General features: G+C 34.8%; 2 protein-coding genes across 7 annotated transcripts in view; one reads left to right on the top strand and one right to left on the bottom strand.

Annotated features, from left to right (window-relative positions):
* The window catches only part of LOC109029964 (solute carrier family 2, facilitated glucose transporter member 3), a 75,506-nt gene that overhangs the window by 40,884 nt on the left and 16,527 nt on the right, over window positions 1–18,095 (top strand). Inside the window, exons 9-12 of one of the 6 annotated variants that reach the window (XM_019040667.2) lie at window positions 184–336; window positions 1,187–1,341; window positions 2,351–9,602; window positions 11,005–11,122. In XM_019040667.2, coding sequence (XP_018896212.2) covers window positions 184–336; window positions 1,187–1,341; window positions 2,351–2,597 — 555 coding nt within the window. In that variant the 3' untranslated portion in view covers window positions 2,598–9,602; window positions 11,005–11,122. Of the gene's footprint in view, window positions 1–183; window positions 337–1,186; window positions 1,342–2,350; window positions 9,603–11,004; window positions 11,123–12,171; window positions 12,240–14,759; window positions 16,354–16,397; window positions 16,695–17,170; window positions 17,256–18,095 lie in introns of those variants that run through there. The other 5 variants (XM_019040696.2, XM_019040697.2, XM_072298006.1 and 2 more) reach the window with 5 other exon arrangements.
* Window positions 3,306–5,681, bottom strand: LOC140224148 (uncharacterized). Its single transcript, XM_072297570.1, has one exon. The coding sequence runs from the start codon at window positions 5,679–5,681 to the stop codon at window positions 3,306–3,308; it is 2,376 nt and encodes a 791-aa protein (XP_072153671.1).

Genomic DNA, 18,095 nt, shown 5'->3' on the forward strand with positions numbered 1-18,095 from the left:
TGGCTTTGGACCTAAAAAGAAATTCATTAAATTTTGTCAGAATACATCAAGAGCCACTGACCTCTCATTGGTGTTTCGGGGTTCTTTATCCTTCAGTAAGGTTTTGTAAATGAAGGAAAAAGTACATTTTAAGTCGATGCTAATTAAACTCTTGGTGTTAATTATTATTTTTTCTTCTTTCAGTTGGCCTTCGCTTTAGCGGTTGCCGAAACAGAGGTCGAATTTGAACACAGGGACCTTCACTGGGGTAACCTCCTTATCAAACCAACAAAGGAGCGACTGATGCCGTTCGTCCTCGACGGAGTAGAATACAGCATCCCAATGCATGGTGTACAGGTTAGCGGGCTTTTTCCTTATATTGTAGTCATTAACCTCTTGTCCCTCCTAAAGTTAGCTCAGGTTTCTGTCTCCAGTTTTATCGCAAGATTATTTGATGTCTCAGAAATTCCTTTAAAATCCTTAATTCAGTGGGGACGGCATAAATGCTCTTAAATGTCTTTGAATTTTATGTTGTGAAGTGTTTTGTCAAACTATAGCACTCTGTGTTATTTTTTAGCAGAAAAACTTACCAATGTAATTTCTTGGAAATGTACAATTTATTTTCTGTTTGAAACATATTCTGCAAAAATTTTAAATAATGAAGATGGCTTGTATCCCTTTATAATATGAAATGGGAGCAGAAATTTTAAAGCAGTGCTGTCAAGAGATATTGTTTCTCAGTTTAGCCAGAAACTTTGAAAAGAAACTCATAACTGTATGACCTATTTTAGAGGAAGTGGTTGAAATTGATATTTCCCTGCGCGTGTTAATAATTGCTCATCATTATTTAGGAAAATAGGAAAATGTTCATCATTTGGCCGAGAAATAATGCTCTTAAATAATTTTTCCTAAATCCTCACACACCACGTCTGTATATGATTCTGAAAAGTAGCTCTCAAAACAAATTAATGCAATCCATTCGACCAAGACAATTAACACAAGGTCTTACCAAGGTATTGGATTTCTAAGGTTGTACAAAAGTCCACACAAACCAAAGAAAATGATGATTTTGATGGGCCAACAAAATCATGTTTTAGGCCAACTTTACTGTTCTCTTTGATCTGTGATTTCACAATTCAGACAGCTAATTCTTTGTTCAAGCTATTGCAGTTTAAATAATGGAACCCCTCATTTTGATCTCTTTCAGACCACCGTCATTGACTTTACTCTGTCCAGGACTACGTTTAAACATGAGCTGGGCAAGTACGTAGTTTATTTCAACCTCGGAAATGACCCGGAATTGTTTATGTCTGAAGGGGATTATCAATTTGATATCTATCGAATGATGAAAGAATCGAACAAGTAAGTCAATTTTTGTTTCTCTCTCAGGTCTGTACAATGTAATACTTTTGAGTTATTTTGGATTTTTAGGACATACTTGAAGATCTTATTTGGAGGCTGAAACTATACAGAATGACCCAAAATGATCCGCTTTGGCACTCTGATTAAAAAATCTACAGTAAGACCTCGAATTATCGGATCGCGATTTAACGGATTCCGCGATTTAACAGATCGATCCTCCGGTCCCTTCAGCGGGACCGACTAACGCGATTTAGGGGATTCCGCGATTTAACGGATTCGGCCTCCGGTCCCATGAAATCCGATAAATCGAGGTCTTACTATAACACCCTATCAAGATTACTTCTATCTCATTTGAAAAGAGACTTCAAAAGCAACTGATTGAGGCTCATTGGAACGAATATTGGCCAAGTTGTGGCAGTTTATTAAGGATGTTTCACAACCGCCTACGGTCTTTATTAACAATTTATTCTCCCTGAACCGCACAGATCAAACTTTCCAGATTTCCCCATCTCAACGTATACCACTTGGAAATTCTACCACAGAGGAGAAAAGCTCATTTGAGCACAATTTCTGCTCCTAGGGAAATACTGTGCGGTGCCGCACTAGTTAGGGCCAATTAGGAAGGCAACTGCAGATGATATTGAGTTAAACTGTACCAGTCATCAACGTAGACAGCATCCTGATTTTCCACTTCTGAGCTAGCAGAGGTTTTGAAAATCAAACCGAGATTTGGGCGTGTGACCGTCATAGCACGTGAACCTACTGCCATCTAGTGAATAGATTATCCAAACAGCCCTGCCAAGGCAGTGTTTCAACTAATCAAATAGTGATTTAACGCACGAGTCGTTTTGACAAGCAAGTTGGTTTTTTTGCTAATGTGCATAAAAAATCTGTGTAAAACTGAAATTCTCATCACTGTATTGACTGTGTACAATATATTCAGTTCATACTTTATTTATGTATCATGATGTATCATTATGATCAATGATGTTCTTTCCCAATTTTACAGTGATGATTGGTGCACTTTCAATCCAAGAACGAATGTATTTTGGCTGCACTACACGGTAGACAAGCTGGTTTCAGAGTGTCACTACAAAAAATCAAAAGATTGGCGTCACAAACGATATCTTAGTCTATTGAAGAAGATTCGTGAGAATTTACTGTCATGTCGGAGCTGTAGAGATTTTATCAAATCATTCAATGAAACTTACGGAAGGCCCATCACAGATCTCTCAGCACCTTCTGATACAAAATAGGTAGCCTTGTACAAATTTTATATTAAGGTTTCCCTTCACAAATGATCTCCAATGCGTTCACTCAATGTGTTCCATCTATTTTTTAAAATTTTTATTATAATGTAATAGAATTCATATTTTTATGTGAGTACTGAATATTTTTGTATACTATGTATACTAAAAAAGTAAATTGGGTAACTTATTATTCTTTTTAAATTCTGGAAATTTGTCTAGGTTTGATCTTAATTTGAACTTTTGCTTTAAATCAGCGGTTGGTCCGATGTCAGTGAAAATAAGATTCCGTAAGAGGAGAGAAAAAGATGTAAAAGGTCAATAGATGCTAAAAATATTTTAAACGCACAATTTATCCAATTCAGTGTAAAAGAAAGAGTTCAAATTTTGATTCTTTGTGCCATCAATATCTTTATGTATTTCGTTCCAGAATTATAACACAATACAGTACAAGTTCCACACAATAATAGTGTACCCAAACTTGCTTTGATTTTACACTTTTCTCAAATTTTCATGTTTTCATTTGAGATTTTACACTTTATGATTTGTTTACATAAAAATTAAAACCATATCTTTGCCTAAGTTCTTCTACAGGGTGGTTTATAAGTGTGCTTGATCAGCACTCAGCATTATCCCTGTAAGTTTTGAACAAATTGAAATAGGAAAAACAGAGAAGAAGAATCGGAAAATTAAAAAACTCAAACTCACAAAATAAAATTAAAAAGCCGACGCGTTTCGGGACACCTCGGTCCCTTCTTCAAGGCTAAATTCCGACTGCCTGTTGTTGTTTACATCCTGCTTGGTGTGGAATCTATCAGTGCTGCCAATCACTTTGAGCAAACAGTTTTCCAGGCATTCCAAATCTAAATTTACCAACTTGTCTCTCTTTTTGTGCATTTCCATAGCTTCCAAGATGTTCAGCTTCCTTCTATCGTTGCATCCAATTAACAGTTTCCCTTCCTCTTCGAACCGATGTCCTGTCTCAAGATTATGCAAAGCTACTGCTGACTTGTCAATTTCTCTGTTCTTAATACATCTTTGATGTTCTTTTATTCTTACTTTCATCTTCCTTCTTGTCTGCCCAATGTATTGCTTGTCACAGTCTTTACATTTCAAACTGTAGATGCCAGCCCTGTCTTCTTCTCTAACTTGGTCCTTAAGATCACCATGGAACACTGATTTCAAATTGTGCCTATTAACTGGAACTGCTTTTAGGTGATACTTCAGAAACACTTTTTTAAACTTTGAAAAATGGTTTGGATGGTAGCAGATCTTCACAAAGGCGCCTTCATCCTCTCTTATACTTTTAAGAGTGGTCACTTCCTGAACCCTTTTGCGAAATTCTTTTTTACGAATTAAATTCCTTACAGTTTCAACTTGAAAACCATTTTTCACTGCAATTTCCAAAATTCTCTGCTCTTCTTTACTACGATCCATAGGCGACAAAGGAACACTGAGCATCCGGTGGATCAAACTATTGAAAATGCTCAATTTTTGGCTAGGAGGGTTGTAAGAGTCGTTACTAATGTAAATGTCAGTATGCGTTCCTTTTCTGAAAATGTCAAAATTTAACATTCCCTTCTGCCTATGTACCATTAAATCGAGAAAGGAAAGTTTCTCGTTATTCTCAACCTCGTAGGTGAACTTAACCGACTTTTCTTGCAAGTTTAAGAACTTCAAGGCGTCATCTAAATTTCTTCTCTTCAATATACTAAAAACATCATCCACAAACCTTCTCCACACATTGAAAAGCCAATTGAAACCATTTTTAATCTTTCTTTCCAAGTCACTCATGAAAAGTTCTGCAAGGAAGGGGGATAGAGGGTTGCCCATCGTTAGACCGTCTTCTTGTTTATAAATTTTACCATTGAACTGGAAAAACCGGTTTTCGGTGCAAATTTCTGTTAGATTTACAAGATTGTTGACAATTTTTTCATCTAGCTCTTTTTCTAGCAACCATTTCTTTAAAATATCCAGGGTTTTCCTTATCGGTACACTTGGAAAGAGTGACTCAACATCAAAAGAAACCATTACCTGATCTTCACTTATTTTTGTGTCTTGAACTTCATTGATGAATTGGTTGCTGTTCTTGACCGACATACTATTGATAGGTCCTAGCTGCAGGAAACTTTTATTTAACCACTTTGCGAGGCTGTAAGTTGGTGAATCAATGTTACTAACAATGGGTCTCATCTTTTCCCCTTGTTTGTGGGTTTTAGGTAAGGTGTAAAGTTTAGGTGTCACCGGATTAGAAGCTTTCAATCTTGCTTTAGTTTTGTCATCCATCACTGTGACGGCTTTCAAGGCGTTGCTCACTTTCTTTGCTATGTCGTTAGTAGGATCCTTGATTACTTGAACAAAGTCACCATCATCTAACATTCTCTGTGTTCTATTGACATAATCATTTTTGTTCATTACCACTACTTGATTTCCCTTATCAGCTTTCATGACTACCAAATTTCTTGATTTTAGCTGCTTAACTACTTTAAAATACTCTATTTCTTTCTTTTTAAGATCAGATCGTTCTTCTTTGATCAAATTCAAAAGAGGGAGACAATCTCTCTTGAAAGCTTCTTTTTCTTCTTTGGGAAGTAGAGACGAAGCAAGATCAACATCTACCACATAATCTTCCACTTTCTTACTAAATGTGTGGCAAGTTTTTAAGCCTCTACTTAACACCCTTTCCTCCATTTTGGATAATGGACAATCTGACAAGTTTATAAAATTATTCTCTCTTTTCTTTTTAGACTCAGGACCTTTGAGACACCAAAGCTTCTTCTTCAAAGTATCTTTTTTCTTATGAAATTCAACATGGATAAGATCGTACAGTTTCTTCTCAAGACTTTGCCATAACCATCCATCAAGTTTATTCGATAGTTTAACATGCAGATTATAGGCTTCTAACTCCAAACAAGCTCTTTTTTGGTAAAACTTTGAGATATTAAATTGCAAGACTTTCCTCCTTACCGCTTTCTGGAAACTTCCAATCTGTTCTAGAACTTTGTTGAGTTTGTTTAAGAATTTTAGAGAGACATCTTTTTGTAGGCACAAATTTAAGAAATGGATATCAGCCGATAGATTCTTAATCTTCATCTTGTAGCTAAAATACTTGTCAATCTCGGGTAAGTGCAATCTTAAACCCTCGTCATCACGTAAAATTTGAAAAATGTTCGGAATTTCCATCACTTAACCTCGAAATAACTTGAAGCTAAAACGTACGACCGAAAGAGTCGAAAACAAACGAAACTAACGGAAAAAAACCGAGGTAACAAACTGTGAGCTAATTAAATGAGAAAACAGAGAAGAATCGGAAAATTAAAAAACTCAAACTCACAAAATAAAATTAAAAAGCCGACGCGTTTCGGGACACCTCGGTCCCTTCTTCAAGGCTAAATTCCGACTGCCTGTTGTTGTTTACATCCTGCTTGGTGTGGAATCTATAATTTTGTGAATCCCACATCTATATATAAATTGAAATAGACTTGAAATTTTGTGATTGCTTCTAGGTCAATGGACCCGTGAACTTTTAAGGGGATTACCCCACAGAGGGGCAAGAACCCTAGAGGTTATAAGGGTTGTGCGGGACTTTTGAATCGCCCTGTAGAATGAAGGAGCTTTTCCCTCTTTACAGAAGTCATTTGCTCTAGCTGCACTAATCATTGATATCTCGGAGACAAGTCTTGTTGTGACAGGGTTGCCACAGTCGGGGAATACCGGGAAATGTCAGGGACTTTAAAAAATTAGGGAAAACCTGTAATAGTCGGGGGAAATGACAAAAATGTCAGGCAAAATTGCTAAGTCATCTTTCTATGCTTTCTAGAATAGGTTTAACATTTTGAACACAAACTTTGCCTGAAAACAATTCCAAATTATGTCTTTTTAACCATCTGGTATATCTTCAATTATTGAGGATTTTTTCCAAAATGTGTTAGGTAAATCAGGAAAATGTCAGGGAATTTCATATTCTAAATTCTGTGACAACCGTGTCGTAAATACTTCAAAAATACACTTCTCCTGTGCCTATTTCTTATTAAAGTATTCACTCTTTAAAATTTTAACATTCCTTTCCTATTCTTTAGTCCGAGTTGATAGTTCATTTACACTCACATTGCAAACATGATTTGGTGTAGGAACACCTGCGGAACTTCAAAGGTTTAGTGATACAATGTTATTTTGAATTAACTCTCAGTGATTATTGATTGTGTACTTTTTCATACAATATTTGTCCTGGAGAAGCTCAGTGTGGGAAGCAGTGTAAAATTCAGTTCTATGGTGTCTCTCACCACTTAATTCAGGCTGAATTGTAGTTTGCACTCTTGAAGGGCCATATTGTACTTGATTTTATATCTTTTTGCGGCTCTCCTGCACTCATGAAATGGTGCCAAAATCACATCTTCCGCACAATGATCCAACATTTACTACTTTAAAGAGTAATGCTTCTAGACTTTCTCATTTCAAAGTGTGTCATCACAAATCCCCTTTGATACCTTTAATTGATCTCTTCTTGGAGTTGGTTTATTTGCCCACAGCTCTTAACATGGGCACCATCTTCTTACTCTAAGTATTTCCCAGGAGTTTCTTAAATATTGACATGCAGTACAGTTAACATATTAACGATTCCCCCCCTCCTCTATAGGAAATATAGTCATTTACATGTTTCAGTCTTAATTTTGTGAGTTGGGACTGTTGAGTTTTATCATTGTTAAATAAACCCTTTTTTCACTTTTTATAATTTATATGAATTTTGTTAGTTTTGAAATTGTATTTTTTTTATTAAAAACAATAAGTTGATTTAATTGCTGTCTAGTTTTAATTTTTCAGATCTTTCTCTTTGTTTATACCTTATAAAATGTCCACTTTAATTGAAGGTAAAAATGGTGCCCTTACTCTGGAGATAATCAAATCAGTCATTTTCTTTGTCTGAGATCTGCCAGTTTCAATCTCTGAACAGTACTTTAACAAAATCGTCGATTTCACCTATTTCAATGCCATTATTCAGGTTCTACAAACTTGCTGGTTTGAACATTTTTGTTTTATTCGAATTGGATGCACAAAATGTGTCTAGAAAATTTACTTAATTTCAGTCAGAATAACATGTCTTTTCTGAAAAGTTCAGCCGAAATGGGGAAAAATTGTTAAGCCAGGAACGCAGAAATTTATTTTTTGTGGTGCTGAACATGGCATCAACTTGATTTAATTTTTCAAAACTTCTAATTTAAATGTACCATTTATAGCAAAAATTACACTGGCCAGATGTTAAAAAAGAGCTACATGATACCTCCTTTTGAGGAATTTTCAGCTGAAACAATTATTCCCACCAAGTAAGTAAATAGGGTTAAAATCTCATCTGATCATAAAGACAGAAACAAAATTATGATTACCTGTAAAGTAGATTTAAATGAGGGTATCCTGTCAGTATACATTGAGCTTGGTGCAAAGATTTTTCCTGATATCAATTGCAGTCCTCACAACTAACAAAATTAGCTATCGTCCAGTTAAGCTGTTCTAATTTGCAGTCATGAACTGTGAAGAAAAACTTGCAAGGCAGGTAGAATTTTAGGATACATAGTACCAAAATACATCAGAATATGATACTTAACCCTGAAATTTTGTGTGAATTTTCTTTGGCCATCAAAAAATATTTACAGAAATGAAAGTTTGAAGGAGATATTTTGGCTTCATTCTAATGAAAATAGAAGACTTATGATCAAAGATTTTGAAATGCCAAAATGAATGTATGTATTTTGCACTTCAGAATTATACTGGCTGTTTTAAGCTGTGACACTGTAGAAGAAGTCAACTGGTCCTGAGGAAAAAGTGCTCACTCCTCAATTATTGGGGGCTAATCTTGATGAGGGAGACAGGAACCGCTAAATAAACGCACTGAAGATAAGTTACACTTGCTTTTCAATCTATCCTAGGAATTCTAATCTGCTGGTAGTGCCATTTAGAAAATAATCATTTTTCAGACAGTGTCGAAGAAATTGCACCGATGACCCGAAATCTGGTTCTATCCAAAGACTAAAGCCTTGTCTCCACGGGACGTTTCATGGGATTTGTCTCAGGGAAAACTCTCAGTTGCGAAGTTGAGAAAAATATTGAGTTAGTCAATACTAATCACAGTACCAACTAATTGTAAGAGTCCTTGTGGAGTCCCAGGAACGACTTCAAAAGAAGAAGAAGAAATTATTTTCTATTAATAATTAATTATTTTTAACGGGGAAGAAGCCTAGAAATTTCATTCGTGCAATTCGAACTTATTGGGAAAAATTCCGTGAAACGTCCCGTGGTGACAAGGCGATAGCTCAAAACTTCCGACCTGTCTTCAAAAAGTTATCCATTCTAAGATGGGTCAAGTTGACTGATCAGAGGAAACAAGTTTTTTGGCAGACAAGACACAAGGGGTGTGCTCATTAGCTGTTTAAGAGAACTCCATTAGCATCATTATTCAATTGATTTCAGTTTCTGTAAAATGATTAGGGAATGCTTTCTGAAGAGGGGAACTAAGTTTTCAATCACTTAAAAAATTGAATGATTTTTGCAGTGAATTTCACCTCCTTACGCAGAAAGAACCCTTCAAAGTTCCCATATTTTGTCACTGGTAACATTTTGAAACGAAAACTCTTCTCATGAAGAACATTAAAGGAATCTCACATGAAGAAAATCCCTTGTGTTCTTTGCTAAATTAATCCATATTGCTTAGAATTCGCCGCAGACCAGACAAGGCTCATTTCTCTTTTCATGTTCACACCCAGCAATTTGAAAAACGCGCCAAGCAACCAACATGCGTCAGTATGACAAATCAGAACGGTCCTTTTTCAAGCTCCTCCCACTTTTTGTCTAATCAAAACAAACATCAACAACAAAATCTCGTTTGTTTGATTATTGTGAATGTGATAGTGATTTAGACCTAATTTAGACAGCCGCTAAATAAAAATTTTGATATTTTTCATGGTTTGTCAGTCTTCGTGATATTATACTTCCTTCGCTATATTTTATTTTTACTACCTGGAGGTGAGTATCATCAGTCTTTACATCCTTTTCCAAAAATTCGGTCCTCGAATGCCTTTTTAATCAGACGAGGAACTGAACGTCGACACTCTTGCAATCCACCGAAGGAAGTTTATCTTGACCAACTCCTGTTTTTCCTGAGCCATGTCATTTTACCTCATGATTTTGCAGCCAGCAGTTGATTTGTTTCCGATATTTCAACCTGGATAATTTGAAGATTTAATTGTCCTAGAAGACGAGCTGTCTGTAAACTTGACCTTAAGGTGATTCGCCAAGCTCAAGTAACGTGGTAGAACTGGCATGCGATATATCGCATCTTTTAGGTCTAAAATCTCAGCAGATTTTTAATTTTTAGCAAAACAAAGGACGATAGCCCCTGCACATGAGCCTAAAGAATCATTCTGAACCCAAATATTGGCAAAATTCAGAGAAACGAAAGTAGCACAGTGTTTGGAAAAAAACCTCGCATTCGATTCAGCAATCGATTTCTGTATCGAATGCGGGGTTTTTTCCAAACAATATTCTGCTTTCATTTCTCTGAATTTTGCCGATTTTTGGATTTAGAATGATTCTTCAGGCTCATGCGCAGGGACTATCGTCCTTCGTTTTGCTAAAAATTAAAAATCTGCTGAGATTTTCGACCTGAAAGATGCGATGTATCGCATGCCAATTTGGCCACTTCTTTTGAGCTTGACAAATCACCTTAACAATCCAATATGTACCTAACTGGAGTCCCTGCCAAATAAGTCCACTCACTTTCAGAGTCCATCAGGAAACTTCACGCTTTTGTGATAAAATACATGCACAGAAGTATGTAAATACCTACATGGTTTCAGTAACAGGAATTGACATTGACTGAACTAATACTCCAAAAACGAGTGTGTTCCATTAACTAATAAATAGTTGAATTGAGGGGCTTGGAGGACAAGGCACATAAGAGCAGTTTATGACAAAATTGTAATATCAATTATTTCAAGTAAAGCTAGTCTCAAAGCATATTCTGAGAAAAATTTGCTCCAAAATTCCAATGTTCAAGTACCGAAGAGGCAGTTTGAACTTTCTTTTTGCTATAGGGATCCATGTAATTTTGTTACTTTAAAGCCGTAGTTCTCAAAATAGCAAAAACTGCAGTATGCGCCTTGTCCTCCAAGCCCCTCAATTGTATTCCTTACAGCAAGCTTTACGAAACCGTTGATACTAGTGTTTTGAAGATGTCATCTTCTTGACATTTACGGTCATTACCAGGCTGTAAAATATCTCTCACAAGAGTCGCTGAAACTGCATGCAAGAAACCACAGCCTCTGTCACCTGCAATAATCTGCTGCATAAATTGTTCTTTGCTTTTACCTCTTCTTTTTACATCTGCGAGTTTACCTAATCTTGTTTGTTTTGCATTCAACAACAGATTTACACTCCTTAATAATCATTAACTGTGATGGGTTGCAATGATAGACTAATACCAGCTCGGTTTCTGTGCCTTGTCTCTCATCTATCTATGCTTGCTATAATTCTTTGGTCACGGGTGAGTTTGGCTTTTTCTATTCTCTATTTTCTTTGGCGTAATCATAAAGTTCATCAGAGTCGTTACATGCAGGAATGCCAATGAAGTCACATTTTGAGGCTGTTTTGCCAGTACTTTTAAGACTCTTGTGCTGCGACTGGGGGTGCTGCATTTGCTAGTTCTCAGCTCCTAGCTTCCCTCAATATGTTAAAGTAAAAAATTTACAACACAAAAACTAAGTGATCTGCACATGATTGAACGTCACATTGGTCAACATTATTTTCCCAAGTTTGCAATAATAATTACTTATCAATTAAATTAATAAATCCCAAAAAGCACTTGCGACCCGCAATTTCTCCGTAAGCCACTATGTCAAAAATGGCAAAGTTGGTCCTTGCTTGGTCCCAACGCTGAGCAAACAGAAGGCTAGAAAACCATAATTGGAGGATTGACTTCAGCAGCGCTCCAGTACATGGAGGCTCCAATGTACTCCATGGGTGTGATACAAGTAAAATACACCCAACACGCCTAATTCAATAAGTGCATCGATTAGTGCTTTGCTCTTTAGTTCATCGATTCACTGTGTCTTTCCTCAATTCATTCATGACAGTAAGCAATTTCTTAAATTCAGTCGTCTCATTAGTTTTGACAGGGCTTAACAATTTCGCTTGACGTTTCATAAACACATCAAAAATGAAGAAGTTGTATCTTTTTCTGTTATTAATATGTAACTGGCTATAGGAAAAATGGAAACTATTTAAGCTACCAGACATTACAGTGCCTGTGCACATGGATTCTGTTTTAAAATACGTTCTTTTTAATAGTAGGTAGAGCCAAAATACAAATAATGATAGAAGCAAATTTGTAGGATGCACTAAGTGAGGAAGTCGAGTTTACGAGGGACCTAATCCCTTTACAAAAATTGTTTCTTTGCGTTATTAAGCTCTGAAAGGAGCCCTAGAAAGAATTTTTTTTTCGGAAGGTTATGGAGTCGGTAGCTATATGAGCACCAAAAAACAAATAAACAAAAGATCACTTATTAGAATTAACTATAGCTTTTTATTTGAACAGGAAGAAAATCTGAAAGCTTGCTTGCCGTATGATTATGAGGAGTCAGACTTGAAAACGAAAGATCAAGAGTAAGTATTTCTGTCCTAACCATTTATCTGTTAATCGGTCATCCAGTAAAATCAGACTTCGGTAATTAATTTCAGTGTTCAGTGCAAGCTACTTCAGAGTAACTGACAGCCTTCGTTATGTACTTACTTCAACATAAAATAAAGGCAGTCCTTTATTCCATATTTAGGTAAATTTCCAACAAAAGATGCATGCTTCATTAGCTTTTACTTACCATTTTGTTGTTGGAACCTGCTTTGTTTGCTCTGTGGGTAGCAAAGAGACTCTGACCTCTTGCTTGGATATGTCAATATCCTTATCTGATCGCTCAAATTTGCAATAATTATAGCATTTACTTTTCAGATTGTCCATGTAGCTCCTAAGAATTAAGCTTGTAAGCTTTGCATGACTCCTAAAATTCTAAAGAGAAGTGACATCACTGAATAGAGTAGATGTAGTCATTATCAGTGGTGAAAATTGTATAAATGTATCGTCTGTGGGAAAGTATGCCTTCAGATATACAGCATGATCAAAACTCTTTTAATAGCAGTTGGAAACATATGATGCAGAAATTTCCAAGGGAAAAAAAATTCTCCAAGGGATTGTGAGTGCTATGGGGAATTACTGACCTTCTTGCATAGTTTTGGCCACCATTAACTTTCTCAGCTTCACCTGGTATGGAGAACAGTACTTATCTACGAAAATTATTTGATTAAAGGTCAAAAAGTCAGAATTGACTCAATTCGGTAAAACTGTCCAATGAAACTTTAAAATATTTAAAAAAAAAAAACTCATGCTCTCACTAAGAGATTATATTATGATTCTATTAAAATTGTATATAACTCCAAGTGTTAACATAAACGAGCCGACCTGATCAACATGTAATCTTATAGTTAAAGCATCAGTCTTTTTAATATTTTAAAGTTATAATATAACAGCTTTTACTGTTTTCAAAAAATTAGATCGTTTTTTTGAAAAAAATACTGCCCATTGAATTTTCTGTAACATAATATCTTTTGAATTTCTGCCAGGCTTTATTGAAAACCTCTCATACATACTTTAGTCGTTGAAGGTTGTAATAAGGTCATTTTTTATACCAGCTTCCTTAATAATTTTACAGAATGTTGATTGGGTTATCTGCTGCCTTATGCCTGATTGGTTTTGAATTGCTCGGCTTTCTCAGTGGCATTTCAATGTTTTTCCCATGCGTGTCACTAACATGTATCCTTTTTTTTCATCTATGTATATAACTTTTCTTTTTTTTATTAATCCCTTTCCTGTTTTGGTGGAATGACTTTTTAATTTCTCTGCTGACAATCTGAACCTCTCAACTGCCTCATACAAAGCTATCCGTGATGAAATCAGAAAAAAACACGTTTCCTACATGCTGTTTTTCAAATATCCTCTCCTTTTCAATTTTTTTTCTAAGAGAGAGTAATTAATATATTGATGATAGCTTTAAAAAATGTTCTTTGGAAAGTGTGATTGTTCACAAGAAAAAGGATCTTATTGCATGTAGGGCATTTGCAGAATATTCTTTTCGTAGATAAGCAAAATCACCCTAATTTCTCAAGAAATGATGCTTAGTAGTTTTCTACCCAGAATATGAGTGATGGGAAGTCTGCAACGCCACAAACCATAACAACAACAATAACAAGATTTGCGTTTCTTTTCATCATTAAAGGGGTTGTATAAAACTGAAGTATGTTCTCCTTAACTCATCTTCTGCTTAGCTGTCGCAAGTCATTCCATCGCCACAATTTTACTATCCCATTACGTAACGGATGTCTGGGACTGTCATCTGTACTGGTGGATTTTCAGTTTTTGCAGTGTCATTCCTGCTGCTTTAGAGCTAGTGGTTTCTTTCAGTATTATTCTGAAAAAGGACTTCTAAGCACTTTTTGAAACGGTGATGAAAATAACTACCAAATATCAAATGAATTTTGTGATTCACTTTAATGCATTTTAAACTGGAAATATGTAGTCATAATCAGAAGCAACATAAACATGCCAGTATGTAGTATCTCATTACTGAATGCAGATTCCAAAGAATATGCCTATTACACAGCATGTTCATTTGTTTAATAATAAAATAATTACAGTAAAATAATACATTCAGCTAGTTATAAATAGTATCACAGGTACTTATAAGTTTGTCCATGAGAGGAAGAAAGAAGAGATTTTTGGGAAGATAAGGAGAGTATACAAGTCAGTAAGCATGAGTGAATGTGTTCATTGCTTATTTTAATAATTGGAATCTATTATATTTTTTTGAAACTGTGTTCCGTAACAGCATACTAAATTCTATCATACTACGCCTCTGATGATGACTAGATATTTATTGTTAAAAATGCATTAAAGCAACTTGCAGAAGCCATTGCATCTTTGGTTTGTGCTTTCCATCAGCTTGAAGATGCTTTACTAGCTATACACTATCAAATTTCAACTTCTAAAAAAGTAAGAATAAAATTAAAAAATTCTTATAATAATTTTAATGAGCGGTAATATTCCTAAAACTTTTTTTTGTAAACATCCTATACGCAATAAAACAAATTGAAATAGGACAGCTTTGACTTCTCTTTTCGTTCATCAAAGGTAAAGGGGAAAGTGCTCTTAAAAAATTCTTTTTGGTATAGATTTATTTTTCAAGTGGAACAAATTTTAAAAATAAAAATTTCTGACTGTCTCCACCAAAAGCTCTCAAGTTACTTTCAATATTGTAGTCAAGATCATGTATGGAACTAACTATTAAGGAGCAACATATTTTGAATGTTTTGATGTTGAACTCTTTGCCTTTTCCTTTCTTCAAAGCGTAATGATATAGATAATCAGACTTCGCTCGTTGAAAAGGAATCGAATACTTTAACACACTAAATGAATGTCGACGGCGTAAGTCCGTAATCACATATCCTGTTGGCAGTGTCTGAAAATCTCAGCGTCCATGTTATTTTTTTAAAGGAGAACAAATTTACATCATTCCTTGAAGTTTTTGCAGAATTTTCTTCGCACAGAGAAGAAAAATCAGCAGTTTTAGTGCTATGCTTAAGTGCCGGACTTGCTTTTAGCTTGGACCAGAAAAAAAAAGTTCCTTGTTTTTTCGATTTTTCTGGATGCTGCCTTTCTGTAACCTAAATTTGACCATTTTTCCTATCAGAGGAAGATCAACTACTGATATGCTTTTTTCTTTAGCAATGAAAGTAGACTTAACTTCTGTGTATGTGAAAAAAATTTAAAATTTTATTCAGCCCATTATTACTCACTAGAAACGTCAAGAACAGTTTGCCTCAAATTGTAAGTATTAATAATTTGTAAAGGAAAAGCACCCTCAATTTTTGGTCGTCCAAGCACCATGGCCTTTTCAATCTAATTTCCTTTTGCAATGTTTTTGAAATTTGATCACTAAGTTCTCCTGTCAGGTTTATTTTTGTCGCTATCTCTTGAAAGTTTTATGTAGAATTTTTTCAATGTAAGATGCATTAGAACAGAACTCACATGTCATTTGAATCTTGCAAATCGGTTCTCCCCTACCTTTCATTTTGCAGCTTAATTCAGTACTTTCACCTATCAATAATATTTCATTCAATGAACAGTTGATCTTCACGAGTTTTTTATTTGCTTTAGTAGTTATTAAGGTTCTTTTTCTACCTTCCTCTCTTTTCCTCGCCCTCTCTACCTCAAATTTCTCTTTATTTACCCTCCCATTGAATTTCTTTTTAAAATCAAGCATATCAAGTTTTGGTCTTACACATTCCTGATTATGTATTATACTTTTTAATCTCACTTCTCTCTCTACTTGATAGTAACTTGTTGAGCACGAATTTCAAAAAGTAGGTAAGCCACTTTTCATTCACCTGAGCTGTTTAATCCTTCAGTTTTTAACTTTCATAACAACATGGTGTGATTTTCAACGATCATGACAGAACAATCTTTCTCACCTTGTATCCTCGAATGTTGACGACTTTATCTGTTACGCACTGGCACAGGTGTTAGGAATGTGCTTATCTCAAAGCAAACATGTATCTGTTATTACGTAGTAACCTTCATTTTCTTCCCCATTGTATCTTTCATGTATGTTTTCTTTCTACGTTGTAGCTGTAATCTCCAAATATTTCCAGGATGACAGCATGACAATAACATGTACTGCTTATTTTTTTTATTTTACCTTGCTCTCCTTTCCACTGAATTTTCTGAAGCACCTAAGTAAATAAAAAGCAATTAATTGCATATTACTTATTGTTTCTCAGTTACACTCCTTTCAGTAATAAGAAATAAAGAAGCAAGCAAGTGAAATGTCTTGTGCTGTTATTTTGTTTAGAATCATTCATTTCTACTAACTTTCACAGGCTTTAAAGTATAAATTTTCACCCTTTCAGGTGATTTCTTATTCTTTCAAAGTTTATGAACTATTGAATTTCCCCAAATGCAGTGGAGTAACCGTCTTTAAAAAGAACCTTCAAGAACTCAATCTGAAAGAATAAGTTAGTTAACAGTTACATGATTTCTTTGATTTTTGTGTGTGTAAATGTGTGTGAATGACGAGAATCGCTGTCAAAATTGTTTTACCAAAATATCTCTTTCTAGAACAAGTCGAGTTTATCGAATTAATCTTTCTAACTCCCCTCCTCTTCAGGAATTTAATTCAATCTTTAAAATCTAGTCACTTAGTCCTGTATCAAACTCGAATCAAATTAGAAATTTGAAAAATTAATCAAAAGTTTTGCAGTTTTATTTTATTTTATTTTTTTTTTTTGAGCGCAGGGTTTCAAACGATAAAATTGCTAGGTTAGAGATTTATGAAGAACATTTTTGATTCGGAAAAATGAGTTTGAAAAATCCTTTTTTTTTTTTTTATCTGGGACTAAGGAGATGAAGTGTTGGATTCCAAGGAGTCTTGGTCCTGTTCTTACACACTGTGTACTCATGAGTTTAATATAATATTTTTAATCTGTCATAGGTACTCCATGCTTTAAAAAATGATACAGGACAGCACCCAGTTGGTCTCAGCTCCCAACTCACCATTTTCTACCCCAACTAGAATTGTAAGTCTTTCCTTGATTTTTTTCTTGCTTTCAAAAAAGGTTCTTTTTAAGCAACAGTTAGCATCTAAATCATTTTTAATTATTGTTTTCATTTTATGTCCTGTGAGTTCAATTGAAGTCTGCAATATTAATAGCAGATTGACAGCTCAGCAAGTAAGGAATTGTTTTGTAAAATTTAAATTTAAACATTTTTTCTTCAGAAAATTTTTGAGCCCTTGTTCTTCATGCATGGAATACCCATGGACCGGTTTCCACCAGGATCTCCGTCAATAATTCATATTTTATTGAGGAAACTGTTGAGTAAATTTTCTAAAAAAATTTAGTTTTGAAAATTGTCCAATTATGAAAAACATTGAGTAAAATTTTCAACAAATTACATACATTAGCTTTGATTATAATCAAAGAAACGTTAAGGAAGATTCTGAGACACTGCAACAGAGATGTGCCATTTCTGCACCCAGCAATTCAATTAGCCTCTGTTATTTTTTCCAATTTTGTCTGGATAAAATTACGACTGATTCCTTTTGTTGATTCTTATTTAGGTTGCACTTTAAAACTATTAAAAAATTTATATAAAAATGGATTTGCTTGACTTGTTAGGTAGCAAACTCACTGGTGATTAAATGTTTTATTTTGCCCCCAAGCACTTTTTTTTATTTTAATTTGCGTTGAACCTTTGATGGAAGATCATATTCTTAGTATCTCTGTTAAAAACAGAACAAGGTTAGCTCAGTCCATTCTTTAAAGAAAATTTTTAACATTTTATTATGAACATCTGTTGGGTTTTCAAATCCTAAACCAATTTGAACAAGAGAAAGTGCACCCCTCTTTACATTTTTT

Source organism: Bemisia tabaci, chromosome 3, assembly GCF_918797505.1.
Source record: "Bemisia tabaci chromosome 3, PGI_BMITA_v3".
Taxonomy (NCBI): Eukaryota; Metazoa; Arthropoda; class Insecta; order Hemiptera; family Aleyrodidae; genus Bemisia; species Bemisia tabaci.

Bases quoted from the DNA above. Each gene is read 5' to 3' on its own strand.
- LOC140224148 (XM_072297570.1), bottom strand. From the start codon at position 5,681: ATGAAGATTAAGAATCTATCGGCTGATATCCATTTCTTAAATTTGTGC.